The sequence below is a fragment of the Callionymus lyra genome, chromosome 2 (assembly GCF_982586985.1).
Source record: "Callionymus lyra chromosome 2, fCalLyr1.hap1.1, whole genome shotgun sequence".
NCBI lineage: Eukaryota > Metazoa > Chordata > Actinopteri > Syngnathiformes > Callionymidae > Callionymus > Callionymus lyra.
Window position 1 is genome coordinate 15,226,539 of NC_141819.1, and position 18,079 is coordinate 15,244,617.

Here is an 18,079-nt window from a genome sequence, read left to right on the forward strand (position 1 = left end):
GAAATAAATCTGCCTCCCTTCCACCATCCAGACACCAAATCATCGTCCAAAGCCAGCTGGTAGAATCATCTACCACCCTTGAGTTCACCCATGCCAGGCTGCGAAGCCAAAAAATCAGAGCCAGTCGGCGTCAGATCTGGGACTACCAGAGACAAACCAGGGGATGTGGGGTCCTCGCCAGCAAATAAACACTGCACCTCAGCTCCAGGCCAACATAATGACCGTCATTAAACTCCCTCTTTTCCAAAATCTGTGAAAACCCACACTGAGTTACTGACAGCCTCGTCGAATCGCTCTTGAATCAAAGCATGTTGGATGGGAAGGAGTCGTAGGATTTCAACGAGTCCAGTGGTAATTCTAGGACTGAACACGCTGCCAAATAAGATCTGTTTGGAACTTAAATCGGACTGATTATAATGACTTCCTCAACAGCCGACGGTCACTTATAGTCTGAAGAAAAGTAATTTAACGCGTCCACTTGTGTGCTTTGGCAGAGCGGGCGAAGCTTACGATGAGATTTACTCGGCAACACCTGAACATCAAGAAACAATCAAGCAGTTCGTGGCAACACACCAGTTCGAATTAGTAACAAGACGCCTCTCGGAGATTCAATCTCATCTCAGGAACACTGACGTTCATAATATAAACTTGCCCATGTGTTCTTTCGGGAACAAAAGTTGTGTTTCCAACACTATGACAAAGATAAATCAATGGAAAATGTCTGCAGGCTTTTGTTACTTTTTAGCTTTTTTACTTGAATACAAATCTTGATGGGAATCGTTTCTTAGTATTGTCTCTAAGTTCTGCTCAAATCTATCGAGTTACTGATCAGCTTAGGTTGAGTTTCAGGAGCCAAAAGGTTTAAAATTAGCATCAGCTTTGGATCGACGGGCCTTTGAGAAATTCAATCTAACTTCTAACTTTCATCATCTAAACAGGGAGTCAAATCAACTAATTGAATGTGGAACGCAAGGTATTTAAATACATATACTACCACTGTGTAGAAAAGCAGTATACATTGAAAATACAACATACAAAAAAAATCATGTTCATTGTAATGCACAGAGATTATATCGTTCAAGCGTTGAAATTTCCAAAGCTGTTTGTGAGCAGCTGAAAATCTTCTACATTTAATCTGGAAACTTTCAAAGTATGAAAAACGGATGCAGATGTACTTGAATTCAAAGAAAGAAGAGAAAGATGTGGTTTCAAGAGAACAAAAAAAACCTGCTGATGAAATGGAGCTGATTGTGACACAAACCACAGAGCTTTCTCATGTATTTATTTTTCGTTAAAAATTACCATCGAAAGATTAAAAAGGAAGACTGATATCATATTTAATTCTGACTTCCTGATTAAGAAGAGGCAGTTTTTTAAACCCAAGATCTAAGCTTATAATCACATTTACAGGGGGATCCTCTAGTGATGATCTGGTGAAGCTTCGTGAAACAGTGTCATTATTTTCAGGGCCCACTAGATGGCGCCCTCTGTACTATTTTCCTGTATTTTGAACAACTGTTTAAATTACGAAATACATAATACTGGTGGCGCCACCTACTGACCTCTAAACAACATGAAACTGCTTCATGAAGCTTCATCAGCCCATCACTAGGATTCAGTACTGGACCTTGACTTGTATATTTAAAAAAGGTTGGTATGAAAACACTTTCTCGCTGATGAGCTCAACCATTTTTGCGAGTCAAATCACGAAAAAAATGTTTTTAAAGTAACCAAACATTTATCAAGTGTTGAGGAAAACAGTGCAATTTGAAACTGACGACATAGACAGAAGAGGAGATCCAGATTGCAAATTGCTTCATCAGTACTTTCCAGATGTGTTTGACAGAAGACAAATCATAATAAAACAACAGAACTTTGACCTGAAAATATATATATAATCCAATCATGATTTCAATAGACATAATTAAGAATATATGGAAACTTTCAGAAAATCTCAATAGCTAGATTTCGGGTCCCAATCAACGAAATGAATAAAAGTAGTTTATGAATTTGAAGTTGTTCTGTTTTAATGTGATATAATGATGAGTTTAATCTTTTTTAAAGACTAATTTTGACAAGTTTGTCATATAATATCTATCTTTTTGTTTGCTTTCCACTTTGGCCCTTGTTATTTCTCCTGCTGTCACCTACAGCGTTGAAACAAATGCCTCTTTTCATAGCCCCCTCTGGTGATACGAATACCTCATTTCCTGTGGCTTGGCACTGGGGGAACCATAAGCTGGGACAGATGGGCGTCTGATTGCAATAACTGATGTAGACAACGGGCCCCAACAAAACATCCTTTGTTTTCTTAAGAAGTGGCGAAATATACAATGAGAGCTGATGTGCGTCGCGTCGCATACTCTGCGTTTAAGCGAGAAAATGGAGTGTAAAGAACGTCCCTGCCGGAGAGATTTGACGTGATCTCCAGTTCATCTGACTGACTCTCACCCATGCAGGCGGCCAAATAAACAACAGCTTTGAAAACACACACACGTATGTTCACATGAACCACACACAGACCTCCATCATGAACAACTTTTGTGCTGTTAACACACTCGGAGAACTGGGTCACTGATCGCCCGTCAGCCCCTCGTGAATGCAAAGCTGCATTTTTCCCTCATTTATTCCCATGAAACGTCAATTTGCTGTAAATACTCTGGGAGATTTCAGTAGGACCAGCAGCTTGTTAAGAAGAACATGTGCTGTTTTGGAGAAAACAATGTGGTAGTTATTCAGCAGCGTAATTTGGTATAAGGCGAGTTTGGCTTCGGCCCAGGAGCCCAGCAGTAGAAAGAGCACTGCCAGGAAAGAAGGAGAAAGACATTTATATTTTAAAGCCTCAACAGTTTAAGCATTGACTGAACTTTAAGTTGGCTCTATGACTTTTACCTCAGAGTGGTCATATGCTTTTAAAAGGCTTTGTGAAACTCGTATTCCTCAATAAAAGTAAGATTTTTTAAATACAAAAAGTGTCATTAGACTTTAATCACATCAAGTTTAGGATTTTGAAGTCTTCCTTTCCAAGATTCAGTCTGTCATCATGACCATTAATGGACTTAATACTTTATAAAGTTCTCCCCCGTCTGTAATCTGGGCGAACAAGAGGTTACAAGAGCGGAGTCCATTATGACATAATAATGGCTTCACTCCTCCTTAAGACAGCTGTAATCCCACCCTGCTTTGTTTATACAAGAAGTCCCTCTGAGGTGGAGACTTCCAGGATTGATGACGTGCTGTGACAAACCATGATGCTTGACCAATCAGGGCAGAGTTGCCGTGGTTATGGTAAACAATATTTCATCTCCAGAAAAACAATGTTTTCAGTGGGCGGGGCTTAAGGTCATTTTCTAATGTAAATATTTAAATGAAAAGAGAGTTTTGTACAAACAGACACTGATGATACAATACAATATTTAAGACACACTTAAATCAACCCACTGTCACTTGCTCAAGTACTACTTGCTTAGGAGATTAGCATTGATGTTCCACCATTAATTCTACCAAGATGGTGAAGAAAATTGAATCTTTCTCAGGGAGAAACGGGAACTTAATGGGAATGTAAAAGTCTCTTAGTTTTGGACACTTTCTACTCTAACTTCGAACCCAAAGAACTTCACATTCATGCCCTTATTGTAGCCACGCTTAAGCCGAACCACCTGAAGGAATCACTGGATAAGCATCTTGCTTCATTACACATTGAATGTCCAGAACCCCGGGTCAAACATTCCATTAACAGGGCGACCCTTCAGCCGCGCCTCCTTACCAACACGCCCCCCAGCTAAGAGGTTTCATATCCCTAGAAGGTAATCAGCTTTAACATAAAAACCCATTTCATTCATGTGTTCAGATTTAGAGCCTTACCCTCTCAGCGTCTCCTGTCCACGCCGACGGACCCGTTGCGCCTCCCTCTGGTCCACGGTTCCGGTGAAGCGGCTAGCCTGTACCGGCTCGCCTCCAGTATGTCCTCCCGCCACGTCGGCGGCTGCGAGACAGAGCGTCACCCATCCCAGCAGCACCTGAGCCAGCTTCGGCGCCGCCATTGGTAGCTCTGGCTTTCCCTCCGGCCGAATACACTCCTGTTTTTTTTATTGTTCCCTCTCAGGCTCTCTGTTCACCGTATGGACCCAGGCTCAGAAGACTAATGTAGACCTGGACCCTGACCAAGTCTTGATGCACGCTCCTGACTCGGGGCCTAGACGGGAAAGATAAGATAAAAGCATGAGAAGCCAACACTAGCAAAAAAAATTCTTTGAAGACTATAAAAGTAAATCAAGTTCAACGGGACTTGTTCGCATGATTCTTATGTCAAACATTAGCGACGGTTTCGCCCACTGATTGGAATGTTTTGTGACATGCTTGTCGGTGATATGGAGCAAAGAGGAACCATCTGAGTTGGGGATGAACAAAGAAGAACATGCAAGGAAATGAAAGAGACACTGCCGGCAATCTGTTTTTAGTATAGTCGGCTTCAAAGCCTCTCATAAATGGTTTGTCACTCTGTTGACACCACAAACAGTGTGTACTGACGACGGCAAAACCTCTTAAACCGGCAAAATGGCTTCAAAATCGTTAGACGGATGTCTTCAAGTGGTTAAGACCTGATGTCGCTGACTAGCGCGAGGATGCATGTCGACATCGGTGGTGGCACTGAAGTCAGTTTGTACGTATACAGGACTTTAAATTCTGAACAAATGTTTACACTTGTGACTAGAATGATTCAAGTTTAGGCTGAAAAATGAAGGTTTCTTTAAGGCTCTGAACCCAACTTTAGTCTGTGAAACACCACCACAGAAGTAGAGTTTCGATATAAAGTAGAGAAGCTGAAAATAACCTAAAATGGTGCCGTATCAAATGACTAGATTTAGGTAACCAATAGCTAATTTTATAAGGGAAATGATGGTCCAGACATCTGTCTTTCTGTCTGTTTTCAGGTTTAGTTTCTCATTCTTATTCGAGACTTCTGTGAGAATTGCTGTCATGTTCCTATTGTATGATATCCAAAATGACCTTGGCATTCCACTCTTCAGGTTTTTTTCTATATTATGAACCGCAATTCTCGTTCTTACCACTTGAGGGTCACACATTTTTAGGGACCACTACACAGATTGACCAACTACCAAAAATCAGTGACCCAATTTTTGCCAAGGAGCTAATTTAACATGACTTTGAAAAATCTATTTCCATAAACAACGTCCTCAATTTTCCAAAGGGATTGCGTCTTCACATGTAATTGATCCAAAATCACATTGACTACAAGGCCAGGACTGACATGAGCCAACTGATACTCTCCAGTTGTTAGAAATTGCTGTTGAACCTTTCCAGAACATTTCATTGAAATTTCTTCCTCTGTTTTTCAGTGTTGCTAACAGACACACACAATGAGCACATAACCTCCTTGACAGGGGTAATAAAGTCGGATCACCGGTGCAGTCAGTGTAGCAGGTGGTATAAATGATGTCAGAATCCAGGCAACAAGAACTAACTTTCCGAGAGCATATCTCACCACAGACGTATGGTGGTTGCTGCTCTTGGCTTCTAATGAACTAGTGCTTGTAGTCAAGTGGGATTTCCCCGAGTACTTGAATCGTGAAGGCCGATTTTTTTTTTTTTTTTTCGTCTATCCTTGGTTGTCAACAGTTTGGAACACCTTGTGACCGCTGGTTCCAATAGATGACTCAACAAAGCCTTGTTAAACCACCAGTTGATTCATGATACTTTACCGTGAGATCAAGATGTAAGATAAGTTGTCGCCACCAGCTCTTTTCTTGACTGATCTCAAAAAGCCTAATTTGCTCTTACATTTTGTGAAAAGAAGCATCTAAAATAGGTCATTTTGAACTTACATCTGTATCAAGTTGTTCTCTCGTCTAGTTCTGGACGTAGTTTTCCAGACATCTAACGTGTTGAACGACCAGAAAACTAACATGAAAAACAAGTCTCGCAAACCTTTGAGTCATGGAGGTGAAAACGATCATAACGGACTGAGTGGCCATGAAGTTTATTTTCTCTTCTCCACTCTATTATAGACCACAGGTTGGAGAGTGAAATGTGGGCCCCTGGTGATATACAACCTCGGGAAGACCCAGCCTCCAGACCTTCAGCCCTCGAGCCGCTGGTCCAACCACATCACATATTAGTGTAGACAAAGGAGAGGGAAGAAATATGGTTCCACACCCCAGTGACTCGGATAAATAGAAAGACCAGCAGTGATAGAAGAAAGCAGAGCGCCTGTACAAGATAAATGGTTCGCTTTTAAAGTGCTTTAGAGGCCATTGTGCGAGAGAGAGTTATTACTGATACCCCAAAAAGATTATCGACGTTGCCAGATAAGATAATGAGTCACATCACATGTTTTAATAAATAATCTTTCTTTTGTTAGGATGGAAAATCTGACCGTTTTTTCCACAATTATACCTCTGCCATATCAGGGAGTAAAGAAGGTTTGGAGAATCCATCTTCTCAGGAGTTATTTAACAAGTAATGACGTCACTGCCCATTAAATTATTGATGGAAACACCTTAAAAGCACACATTTTACTGTGAGGAAATTGTAGAAATATATATATTTTTATAAATGTAATGGAAAATAAATCTGGAGAAGGTAAGAATTAAATAAATCTAAGTATTACTAAGTTAGTATTCAGAAAAGATACTTCCATAGCTATAAAATATAGGTCAATGGATTCAATTTCTTTAAGTAATCTGGCATAAATTTAAAATAATAAAGTGGTCACTGTACTCTACTGAGTGGACTCCATTTTTGTTATGTTGCTGGAGCAGAAAAAACTTCCTCGACAGCTGTGGAATTTATACGAGACAATGATATGTTACGTTTTCTAAAGATGTTTCAAAATAGGAAATCTAAATGAGATTAGTCAGAAATGTAGGCAAGAAAAAGTATTTTTTTGAGTGAACTACCACCCACTAACATCTTCATATTAAATATGAAGTATTGTTATTCACTACATGGAAATAAGCTTCCTGCAGAAAAAACAGGTATATATTTTACCAAACTAAACATCTACTCAATATTCTACTCAAAAATATGCACACAATTACACATAAGCCCCAAATATTCCACTTTTGAGCACATTTAGGTCAAGCCTAAACACGTCATCCACCATCTTATTCAACGAGTCAACTTGAAATTCACTGAAATTCACCGCTTGCATAGAAGTCACAAACATGCTTCAGAGACACCCTCTTTTGGAAAAAAAATGCACTGTAAAAGTTTGTCGCTCTTTTTTTAAAACAAAAAAAGATGCAAAATGCGCAAAATTCTGCCTTCCAAGGTCATTTTTTTCCAAGACGCTGCCCCTGTGAGTGGAACTCAACTTTATGAATGGAGGAAAAACGCAGCATCAGCTCTTGCTCGCTTGAAACACGAGTTTAACAAACGTCTGCACTTTTTTTTTTTACTCTCACCGGAGAAGACAAGAAAAAAGCAGGATGAGCCAATGGAAAAAGAAAAAAAAACCCTGACATGCAGAGTCACGCAAATCACAACCATCAAAGGAAACAAAAACGATCCTTTGTAGTGGAACGAGTTGAGCGCATCTGAAGGAACAATAGTGGCTCTCAGGAGCCACAATAAAGAAGTTAACACAACAATACCTTTCGAGAGTGCGAGAGCCTTTCGCGTCGAGGAGCCCACCGTCAGTATTTGACGCAGGATACGAGCCCCGGGATGGAATATTGAAGTGCAGCCTTGTGAGAAAAAGAGAAAAGTTAGGGAATTGCCCTGTTTGGAAGAGGGGAGGGGACAGAAAGTGGGAGAGGGGGTAGTAACGGACTGCAGGGCAAACCCACATTCCTCCAGACTCCTGGAGTTATTATCACAGGGGCCAAAGCCCCGCAACCTGGCTTCACGATCACCTTAGAGGAAAATGTCATTGTCATCAGATGAAATAAAGTTTGCAAGAAAAGATCCTGATACACAGCGAGAGTTTTTATTAATGATCAAATGTGTCGTTTATTCCTGGGTAACCATTTGCTAATCATTTGTTAATTTTTGTCACATCAATAAAGTTGCATTCAAACCAGACTTCTCCACTCCAATAATGAGCTCTTTACATTTTAGGAAGTGTCCCTATTCATAAACTCATAACTCTGTGATTTGCATGTTGTGAACTACATAAAATATGTTTTATTATCACTGTAAATATATATATATATATATACTATAATATAAATATGTTCTTTATCTTTAGACTTAGATTATATCATCTTGTTCTTTCTCTTTGTTCTTGTTCTTATTTTTATTTTTATGAATAATTGCTGTATTGCTGTGTCTAATTGGAAAAAAAACAATTTCAATAAAGTTCTACCTAACCTAACCTAAATATTAATCCTAGATAATAGTCTCGATTATAAAATATATGATTTTCAAAATAATATAAATCCTTATGAAAATCAAGATTTCTCACACTTCAGCACAGCGCCCATAACGTATGTGCTGTAACACGTGACATACCCTAAACCCCTTTGCCAGAGCCAAGGTCTCAAGCAAGCACAGAAAAGTTGTCATCATTTATCTGGGAATAACACATATTTAAGAAATTTCTATTTTTGTACTGTAAAGTCAAGGGAAAGAAATAGCGATGTATTGTACTTGCTAGCTAACAACAGACAGCCATAACAGAACTAACTGTAGTCAATTTATCTTTGTATATTTTAAAGATTAACCAAAATAAAATAACAGATGTATAAATTATATCAAATTGGGGACATTTGTGTGACAGGAAAAAAGCTTGTAAATGTAAGTAAGTAATTTATATTTGTAGAGCGCTTTTCTAGACCAGGGTCACAAAGCACTTAAACAATCAAAACAATACCTAATAAAATATTTACTTAAAAGGTCAAGACACCACAGAGACAAACACAGGAGTCTCAGAAAATCAAGGAAAAGCCTGCATGAATAAAAGTGTCTTCAGATGTTTCTTGAAGGAGTCAGTAGATCCATCAAGCACAGAAAGAAGCTGTAGCAGCTGAAGATTTACTAGAAATTAATCTATTGCTCAAAAAGGAGGTTTTTAAAAGGATTGATGCATCAATCTTGTGTAATAAAGAGTAAAGATGAGGTCATCTGCTGGAGGAAAAATAACACCTGGCTGACAAACTAAGAGTTGCCGCCTAGTCTCTGCTCTCACCCACTTAGGTTGACTTTAAGAAAATAATGTTCTTTAATACAGACTCCGATGTTGTTGACAGTCAATTTACAAACTGAGGAGAACAACAGGGAGCGAGTGTTTCGCATCAACAACGGCTTTATCTACAAGTACTCCTTCTGTTTACATTCTTCTCCCGTTGTGATTGACACATCCTTGTGCTTTGTTGCCACAAGTGCTGATAGGAAGTTAGCATTGAGGGGTGGGGTGGGGGGGCATCTGGGTGGTATATTGGTGTGGACAGCTGAGCACATCTCACATGTTGCTACCTACTGCGCTGATGTCACCACTCTCTCGACAACACCGGTGAGACGCATCTCCAGGGAGGATGACCCTCGACAGCCGGGGCTACTTGGTACTGCTTGTTCTAGCCGTGTTGTTTGACATCACAGGGTTTTTATTCAATTTGACATCGTGTTGCCTTTTTAGTGACACAGCAATCATCCATGGATCAATATGTGAAAACCAAAAAACTATATTGTAATGTAATTAACTGTTATTATATTAAACATTTCCCAATTCCACTTTTTTTCCTTTCAATGATCTATGAAATTCAAGCCCAATATTGAAGGACATGCTTAAATATTTTCTCACCCAAGGCAAAAATTCTACTTGAAATGAGTCTTTGTAATGTGACCAACGTGTCATATTCATCCCATAATACCCTTTGGATAAAACTAAATTATTTATATTCACCCTTTATTACCATGAGAAAAGTAATTCCTCATAACGTAATTTTCTATTAATAATGCTTTTTATTTTAAAGAGAAAATGCAAAAAATATACTAATATTAATAGCTTCCTAATTACTCAATAATAAATATGTTATTTACGTAATTAGGTTTCTGTTAATACTTGTACATGACAGTTTCCCCCAGTAGAAAAAATACATAAGTGAAATACTTATATACTTGTAATAAATGTTTACGTTATAACCGTTATAACGTTATAACCGATCCAATACTATTCATATTCACAGTTACAAATGTTTAATTTTGAGTAATTAGGATGATATTAATACTTGTTTAGCTGTTATTTTTTTACTTCAAAAACAGTTTGTTAATGGTGAATTCATTCTCTCATTGTACTTATACAAAATAAGGGCTACTAAGGGGAGAGAACCTAGTTAAGTTCCGACCGAGTTACCTAGTTAGAATCTTTAATTACTTCTTCTTTATTTCCTGTTAATAATCAGTAATTAACTTCTTATGATCATCCTATGAATGGTAGAAAATATTCACAATGAACAAAGTGTGAGTAAGTCGTTTATAATGCTTAATAGGTGGCAGATTTTCAGTAAATACATATATGAATGAATAGATAATTAATAGTTTAAGTGTTTTTTAAGTGTTACCAATAAATCATATTAAAAGTGCTGCTTGAGACCTTGTCTCCTGAAAAGGTTTGTATGTAATCTGCTGTCTAGGATGTCATCCATGTTATAGGAAACTGTATTCTGCCCAGGTATGAATCATTATTTTCATAACACAGATTATACTTTTATATTTAAAATATATATTCTATAGTATAAAGGGTTGACTTGTGTGGATATAAAATGGATTTAATGACAATTTTAGATGCCAATTTTGGGAGTTTCTTACACATTTTTATACTTTAAGTGACAGTATTACTTAAGCCAATGATTCATCTTAACCTGGATATTTCGTTGCAAATCAGTGTTGAGAATTGTGCATGTGAACCTAGTTCCCCTCACCCAAGAAAGAGGAGTTGAATTGAGTAATCGTTCGCAGCCACACTCGGGCCCTGGAATCAATTACCTTGGATATGACATTGTATTTCAAATATGCTCGCTTTATGGCTGTGGCCACATCACTAGATGATTATCTCAAATATTAGCCAACGTCGACGCTCGACTACAGATTTCGGTTAGTCACACTCGGGGCCGGGAACCAGGATCAAAGCCACTACCTTCAACCACTGTTCTGGAAGAAGTCGCTTTCTTCTCGGTTCATTTCCCACCAGAAACAGATAAGCATGTGTCATTTAACTTCATTTGAACTTTTACTTTCAATGCCAAAATGTTATGAAATCCCCCAAATGTAACCCAAATTAACCTTCGCCTCGGACCGACTGCTGTATCCACCCGGGACAAGCCCTGTTAAATGAGAAACAGCCTGGAGGCTATTCTTGCCGTCTCCGAACGATGATGAAAACGCTGTCATTTGTTTTCTTTGGGCTTGACTCTTAGCACAAATGATCACCAGCACTGACAGTTTCTTTTCGGGGGAGTACTTTAATACTTCCCATCCAGCTAGAGTTTCAGAAACTTCACGAGTCACGGTGATTGAATCAGCTACAAGTGGATTATCTCACTTAAATATCATATTAAAACTTCCAATGGTCTTAAAATATGGAACCTCCGTTCCGCTCCGTGTTGATGTCTGCTTATGGAAAACGTATGTGAGGCTATCGCCACTCAGTAGATGTCTGCAGTGAATACATACATTTGTTTTCAGCCGTATTGTGGACTGAGATGAGGATGACATATTTTGGTGAGTTTTTACTTCAAAGACAATTACACCAATATCACATTTTGAAGCAAGCATTAGCAATGTTGCTAACTAGCATTAGCGAATACACAATCAATCAGTCTTAAAATACAATGAAAGAAATGCGTACGACTTCATTCCGGAATTGCTCATATATATATTTAATTGCTCTAATATATTTTTACACCAAAACAATAAAAGTAATTATGAATCTTCAAGATATCAAGCGATCAGATCGACACGGTTCAATCAATGCTAGTCTTCTTCTTGTCTTCTTCAAGTAAAAGACTAAAGATTATTTTTTAAAAACAAGAGTGTCTGTGAATGGTTGTAAGTAAGTAAGTAAGTAAGTAATATTTATTTATATAGCGCTTTTGGAGACCAGGGTCACAAAGCGCTTAGACAATCAAAAAAATACTCAAAAAGTACATACTTTAAAGATCAAGATAATACTGAGAACAACACAGGAGTTCGAGAAATTCAAGGAAAAGCCTGAACAAATAGAAACGTCTTAAGATGTTTCTTAAAGGAGTCAGTAGACTCCATCAAGCGCAAAGAGAGAGGAAGATCGTTCCAAAGCTTAGTTGTCTGTCTTTGTGTGCCCTGCGACAGACTGGCATCCTGTCCAGGGTGTCCCTTCCTCTCGCCCTATGAAACTAGGACAGCGGTAAGGGATAAAGAATCCAAAAATAAATCCATGCGTCTTAACCAAAGTTCTACACAAGACACTAGCTCTCTTAGAACAACGTTGAAGTAACAAAAACATTGTCTTTTGTGACTCTTGCTACTTCCAAAGGGTAGAGAACACGTATGTAGCAGCAGTTATTAGCCACAATTGTATGACGAGTATCAACAAAATGACATTGTTTTTTAATTTGCTATGTTCGTCACTAACCCTTTAAAAATGTGTCCCAGACTTGTTAACAATCACTCATATCGTTTGTTAGCTTTTAGCTACACTGGCTAACTCTGGCGCTGACCAAGCCGGCGGCAGAAAACAGGGGCGGATGTAGTTAAGGAAACGAAAAGTGGTTTATTACCGTAATCCTACCTCGCCACCTTAAAAGTGAAATCCAGCGTGAGTTGAAGTCGAAAAACACAAAGAGAGTAGTTCTTTGAAAAGAAGTGAATTGTCCTAATGAGGTAATCAATCAATAATGAGTACCATAAAGACTTCTGGGAGTCTATTGTTTGGATCGTTCTGGGGAGAGCATGTCTTGTCTCTCTAAAACCAAAAAACAAATCCTCTGTCTTGTTACTTGTTGGCTCAAAAACACAAGATACGCAAACAGGAGAGAGAGAGTGAGTGGTTTCGTAAGGGTCGTAAATACTTTCTCAACAATGGGGTTCATAGACTGGAGATCTGGAAATACTCTTTTTTCATTCCTACATCCTCAGAAGACTGGAGAGGATGTTGTAGCTGCTTCTTTCAATTTTTCTGGAACGTTTTCAAATGGATTTCAGGAGGAATTCAAGCAGAGTCGCTATCATACGATTACAATCATGTGCGCGATGCTGCACGAGATCTATATTAAGCCTCTTTTTTTCACATGAGGGGCAGATTTTAAGATCCGCCATTGAACTACGGTACTTCAATGACATGCTTAATGATAATTGGATGTTCTGCTTGGTCAGTATAACATGATTACGTGTAGTTCAGGAAGATACATTAATCCGAGGGCTCCACACCTATCAAAACAAGTCACCGGTATCGTCTGTCATACTTCAGTCTGTTCAACATGGAAACCCGGCTAATGGGGAACATGCAGCATGTTATAGGATCAGTGCTCAACATGCTTCGGTCAGGATGATTTGTGGTGTCCTGCGCAAGCTCTCAAGGAGTCTTACAGTCTCTGGGATGGATGGGAATAAAGAATGAAGGAGTTAGAAGCGTGTTGTGCATGTGTAAGCCACTCTCTCCTCCAGCAGTTCCTCCCTCTCTCCTCTAAACAGAACCACATCTGGCCTTGACTTCCTCTCTTTGTCTCACATACTCTTTGGGGCAGACTCGTTTGTATACATGCATGTAAACACTTGAACACGCAGACACGCCTCATGTTGACCCGGGGTCAGTACACACAAAGGGGATGCCCAACATGACTAAAAGTAAGAGTGGTAACATGTTACGTTCTTCAGAGCTTCGGTTGCTCATCATACTCACAGTCACCTAGTTGAGATTTGTTTTTCTTTTCTTCATATACAGTATCTGTAGTAACCCTCACAGCTAGTGACCATTAAACAGCAGAAACTATCTTGTGTTTGACAAAGACATTCAGTTTCTAGTTAAAAAGAAACACTGACCACAAGTGTTTCCTTCAACTGAGAAAAATCTCTAAACTTGGGAAAATTATGTCACACAATATTGATCGTATTATCCATGTGTTTGTGTCTTCTCGTTTCTCGGACCGTTCTCGGACTATTGTAACAGTTTATTTTCGTGTCTGAACAAGAAGGAGCTGTCTCGCTTGCAGTTAATACAAAACTAGAGCAGCTCTAGTAGAAGAAGTCACATTTCCCCGATCCTTAAAACTCTTCACTGGCTTCCAGTTTCTTTCAGGATCAATTTTAAAATTCTGGTTCTTACTTTCAGATCTATTCATGGTCAGGCTCCTCCTTACATCAGTGATCTGATCCAGCCTTACACCCCATCTCGGGCTCTTAGGTCTGTGGATCAGAATCTGCTGATGGTTCCTGAACACAAAGAAGAATTTTTTTACCTAACCTACCTAACCTAACCTAACCTAGAATTGTACATAGCCTAGTAAGCTCTACAATACTCGACTGGACTCTACCCGGTTCTGTTGTGTTCTTAACAGCATGGTAGAACTGTAACTGCGATCCCAAGGTTCAGACCTTTTTTGTGTCTGGTGGGTACACAACTGCCTCCAGGTTTCACACAGCTTTTTTATGACTGCCCTTCCCACCTTAAAGGAGGTAGCAGGGCCGGTGGAAACACAACTGAAATGGGTAGTGTCAAGCTAAGTTGACATGAATCAAGTAGGCCTGGAACAGTGTAGTAGAAAAGCACTATAAGGCAGAGGTGTCAAGTGGAACCGTGGAGGTCGGAAAAGACTTACAGTTACTTCAATATTGTGAAATTGTTACGTTGGGTGGGAAATCTAACCTTGAAAAATACGTGTTCGCAGTAAATTCTTCATACCTCTGTTTGCTCCAGAAGTATAGACATGCGTTGGATCTTCTCTGATGAACATTTCTGTGTCTGGAAGCTGATAAATCATAAAAAACATTCCATGCTCAGGAGTTTGACGGCATTGCTGGCATCATTCTTGCCGGTTCTGTTGTTGTAAAAACATCACGTAATTTTCCTTCAACGGTAACGGACGACCTATAATGACGTATCTGCTTTCTGAGATGCCAAATGACCCTCATTCCTTCCTTCCGTTTTGAAGGCTAGCTTTAAAGGATAGACCTTAAGGACTCATGACGACGGTTAAGGAGATGGATGGGATTGGGTCCTTGGCCCCTCTGGGCCCTGGTCCTGTGGTGTCAAGCAGACTCACACGCACATCCATTTGGCTTTTAAAAAATCAAGGAATTTGCACAAATAAAACGGGGCTCTGGCCTCAGATTTGAGTTGGCGTTGAGAGACGGATTATGTCCTTGAATTCACTTCCAAATGCGTAGCAGGAATGTGATGCAGGAATGCAATGGTCAGAGATTTAAGTACATTATTGGTAAAGATCAGTTTTTCCTTTTAAATGGTACATTCTAAACTCAAGATTTATAGTCGCCTCAGAATTTTAACCAACCCAAAAATCTTACACAAACTATACAAATGTTTTTGGTTTTCGTGATTGTCTGGTGAGATTTAGGATGAACTAAAGGCTAAAGACCGGACAAGAGTTCTTCCCCCGTCCAATAACAATAGTGAATCGATAGTTAAATTTTATACAAGATAGTAACTTAGCTAATAGAAACTAACTTGCTGCTGCTGTGGGTGTTAGGATTCTAGATGTTTTCATTCGACTTAAACACTGGTTTCATGTTGAGCTTCACCCTACAACTCAAACACACAACTGCCACTAAATCTGTTGGCAGAAATCAATTAATCTGTCGAGTTTCGTTTGCTTTTTGTCAAGGGAAAATAGTCCCGGTCTGACTTGCGGCGAATTATTGTGGTTGTGCATTGACAAGAGCAAACCTTTGGTAGGAAAAGAACAGGCTGCATCGTCGTCACCCGAGCCCGGCCCTGTGTGGTTAAGAACGAGGGGGGTATGCAGATGTTGGGGTGTCTTTTGTTTCTTGAATCAGATCTTTGTTGACAAGGCCGTATAGAAACCAGATGAGGATTCTTTATTTTTTTTTTTGTCCTTGCATGAACAAACTATTATACACGTTTGCCTCTGCGCATATACACAACATACACGTCAGGTAATCCATCTCCCTGAGCCTCGGAGGAAGGATTCCAAAAAACGTCCGCTTGGATTTTGCGTGAGCTTTTCTGACGGTCAGTTCCCTCACATGCGATCTGGATTTTCACTTGTTTATTTGTTAAATTCTTGAATTTTATCCCATTTCTATTTCCAAAAAGAACAATCATAGCCTGATGGGGCTTTTCAGACTTTTTTTTTCAGGCGGGCCAGGGGAGCCGTCACGGAGCCAAATCACTTCCATGACAGCCGCTCAGCAGGGAGAGATTAATGGACGGGATTAGTCATCCTGTATCGCTGCCCATTAGGGTGAAGCGGTGCATATGTGGGTCATCGGAGAATGGAATGGAGAAGTTTATGGGAGAGAATTTGAATTTGCTTTGACTGGGAAGTGGATTATTTTTTTGAAACAAATGCACAAGGCTGAAAGTCTTTATATTATGGAATACCTTCTCGCTTTAGCTAAGTAAGCTAGCGGGCTAACTGGTGTGCATTTTTGTAAGATGGCGATATAAAATGAATTGTTGGTTTTCCATATGTTTTATTTAATATCAACAACTCTCAATGCTAGGTAAAGCATAATAAACATTTTGACCGATAATATTAGAATACAAAAGAAAAACTGTCACTACAATAGTAACTGAAACCATCGAACAAATTGTGGTTAGTGTTTCCCCCTTCGACAGATACATTAGCTCATTATTTTCATGGATAATCCTTTTGTTTCAGTGTCTCTCGTGGGTATTATCAAACCCAGACATGTTTAAAAACACTCATCTCGATTGTTAGCTCATAGCTACACTGGCTAACTAGCTAGTAGCGAGACCGAGCAGGCGGAAAAAAACAGCTTTAGATGTAGAAAGTTTAGGAAAGATAAATTGTTACTGAATAATCTACCCAGGAGTCTGTAGTTCAACTGGTGGTTCGATATACATTTTTGTCGAGAAGGGGTCAAAATTTTCGGGATTTCTAAGGCGTTTTTGGCACTTGTGTGATGAAAATTAGATATACATTTTGTTGTTCAATGTTTTCTGTGGTTGATTTTTGTCTCATTCTATGTAGGGTTTATCCAGTATAACAATATAATAAAAGCTATATGAATTATAACAGTTGATGTAATGAAATTCAGTCCTTAAGGTTTAACGATCGGACATTGTACAAAGATGGACTTCATTAATTGTCATGCACTCATAAAAACGTGGACATCAAATAACCCAAAGTCGGTAAGTTTAAGACCCCTGATCTTGACCATATTTTCATGGAAACACTTTGAACACATATTGTAATGTCATGGTTAATATCACTGTTATCATCAATACCTGTTACAGTGATATGCCGAATATCACTCAAAAGTCTTAAAAAACTCCTTAAATACTACGTCTAAAAAGTGGGGTTTACATTTGGATTAGAATAAAAATGTCTTGGCTAGAAGTGAAATCTCTTTGCAGAAGCCCCTTGGAAATTAAAAGTTCCCAAACTTGCCTCAAACCTGCCTCGAGTTTTAAAGTTTATAGAAACACAGTTTCTCAGAGTTACGCTCAATTGACGGTCAAACCAACAGCCAAGAGGCTCTTGAGGGTTAAGATCCCGGATTCTACCTACAGACTGTTTTGAAATGTAATTTTGAAAAACTCTTTCTCTTAAGAACAAAACATGAAGGTGATCTAAAGAGTGAAAAAGCAAAAGTCTGAGCGAGCGGAAAGAATCCTCTGACTGCTTGCTAACGGTTTGAGAGGCTAATGGCTTTCAGATGTGCATGACATTTTTGGATTTTCAAAGGAGCATAAAACATTCCTTTGCTGAGAAATCCAAGCAACGGCTGGAATTCAATGTCAAAAGGTTCAATGCTGCATTTGGCGCATAGGATCCATCTTCTGAGGAGGAATTCACTCTGCTTTTCAAGTTTCCTCTCTCTTTGTTTTCCTTCATCACTTTACATTTTAAAATGTTTTCTCTTCTGGAGTTGGACGCAGAGTCGTGGTGGGGGTGGGTTCTTCTTCGTTTCCTGT

At 39.1% G+C, this 18,079-nt stretch overlaps 1 protein-coding gene across 1 annotated transcript in view; it reads right to left on the reverse strand.

The window, feature by feature from the left end:
* fbn3 (fibrillin 3) overlaps positions 1-7,850 on the reverse strand; it is a 75,155-nt gene extending 67,305 nt beyond the window's left edge. The window contains exons 1-2 of the mRNA XM_087783663.1: positions 7,617-7,850; positions 3,865-4,195 (exon numbers count right to left, since the gene is read on the reverse strand). Of these exons, the coding sequence (XP_087639789.1) occupies positions 3,865-4,043 (179 nt within the window). The 5' untranslated portion in view covers positions 4,044-4,195; positions 7,617-7,850. The remainder of the gene's footprint in view (positions 1-3,864; positions 4,196-7,616) is intronic.
* Between the last annotated feature and the right edge of the window lie 10,229 nt (positions 7,851-18,079).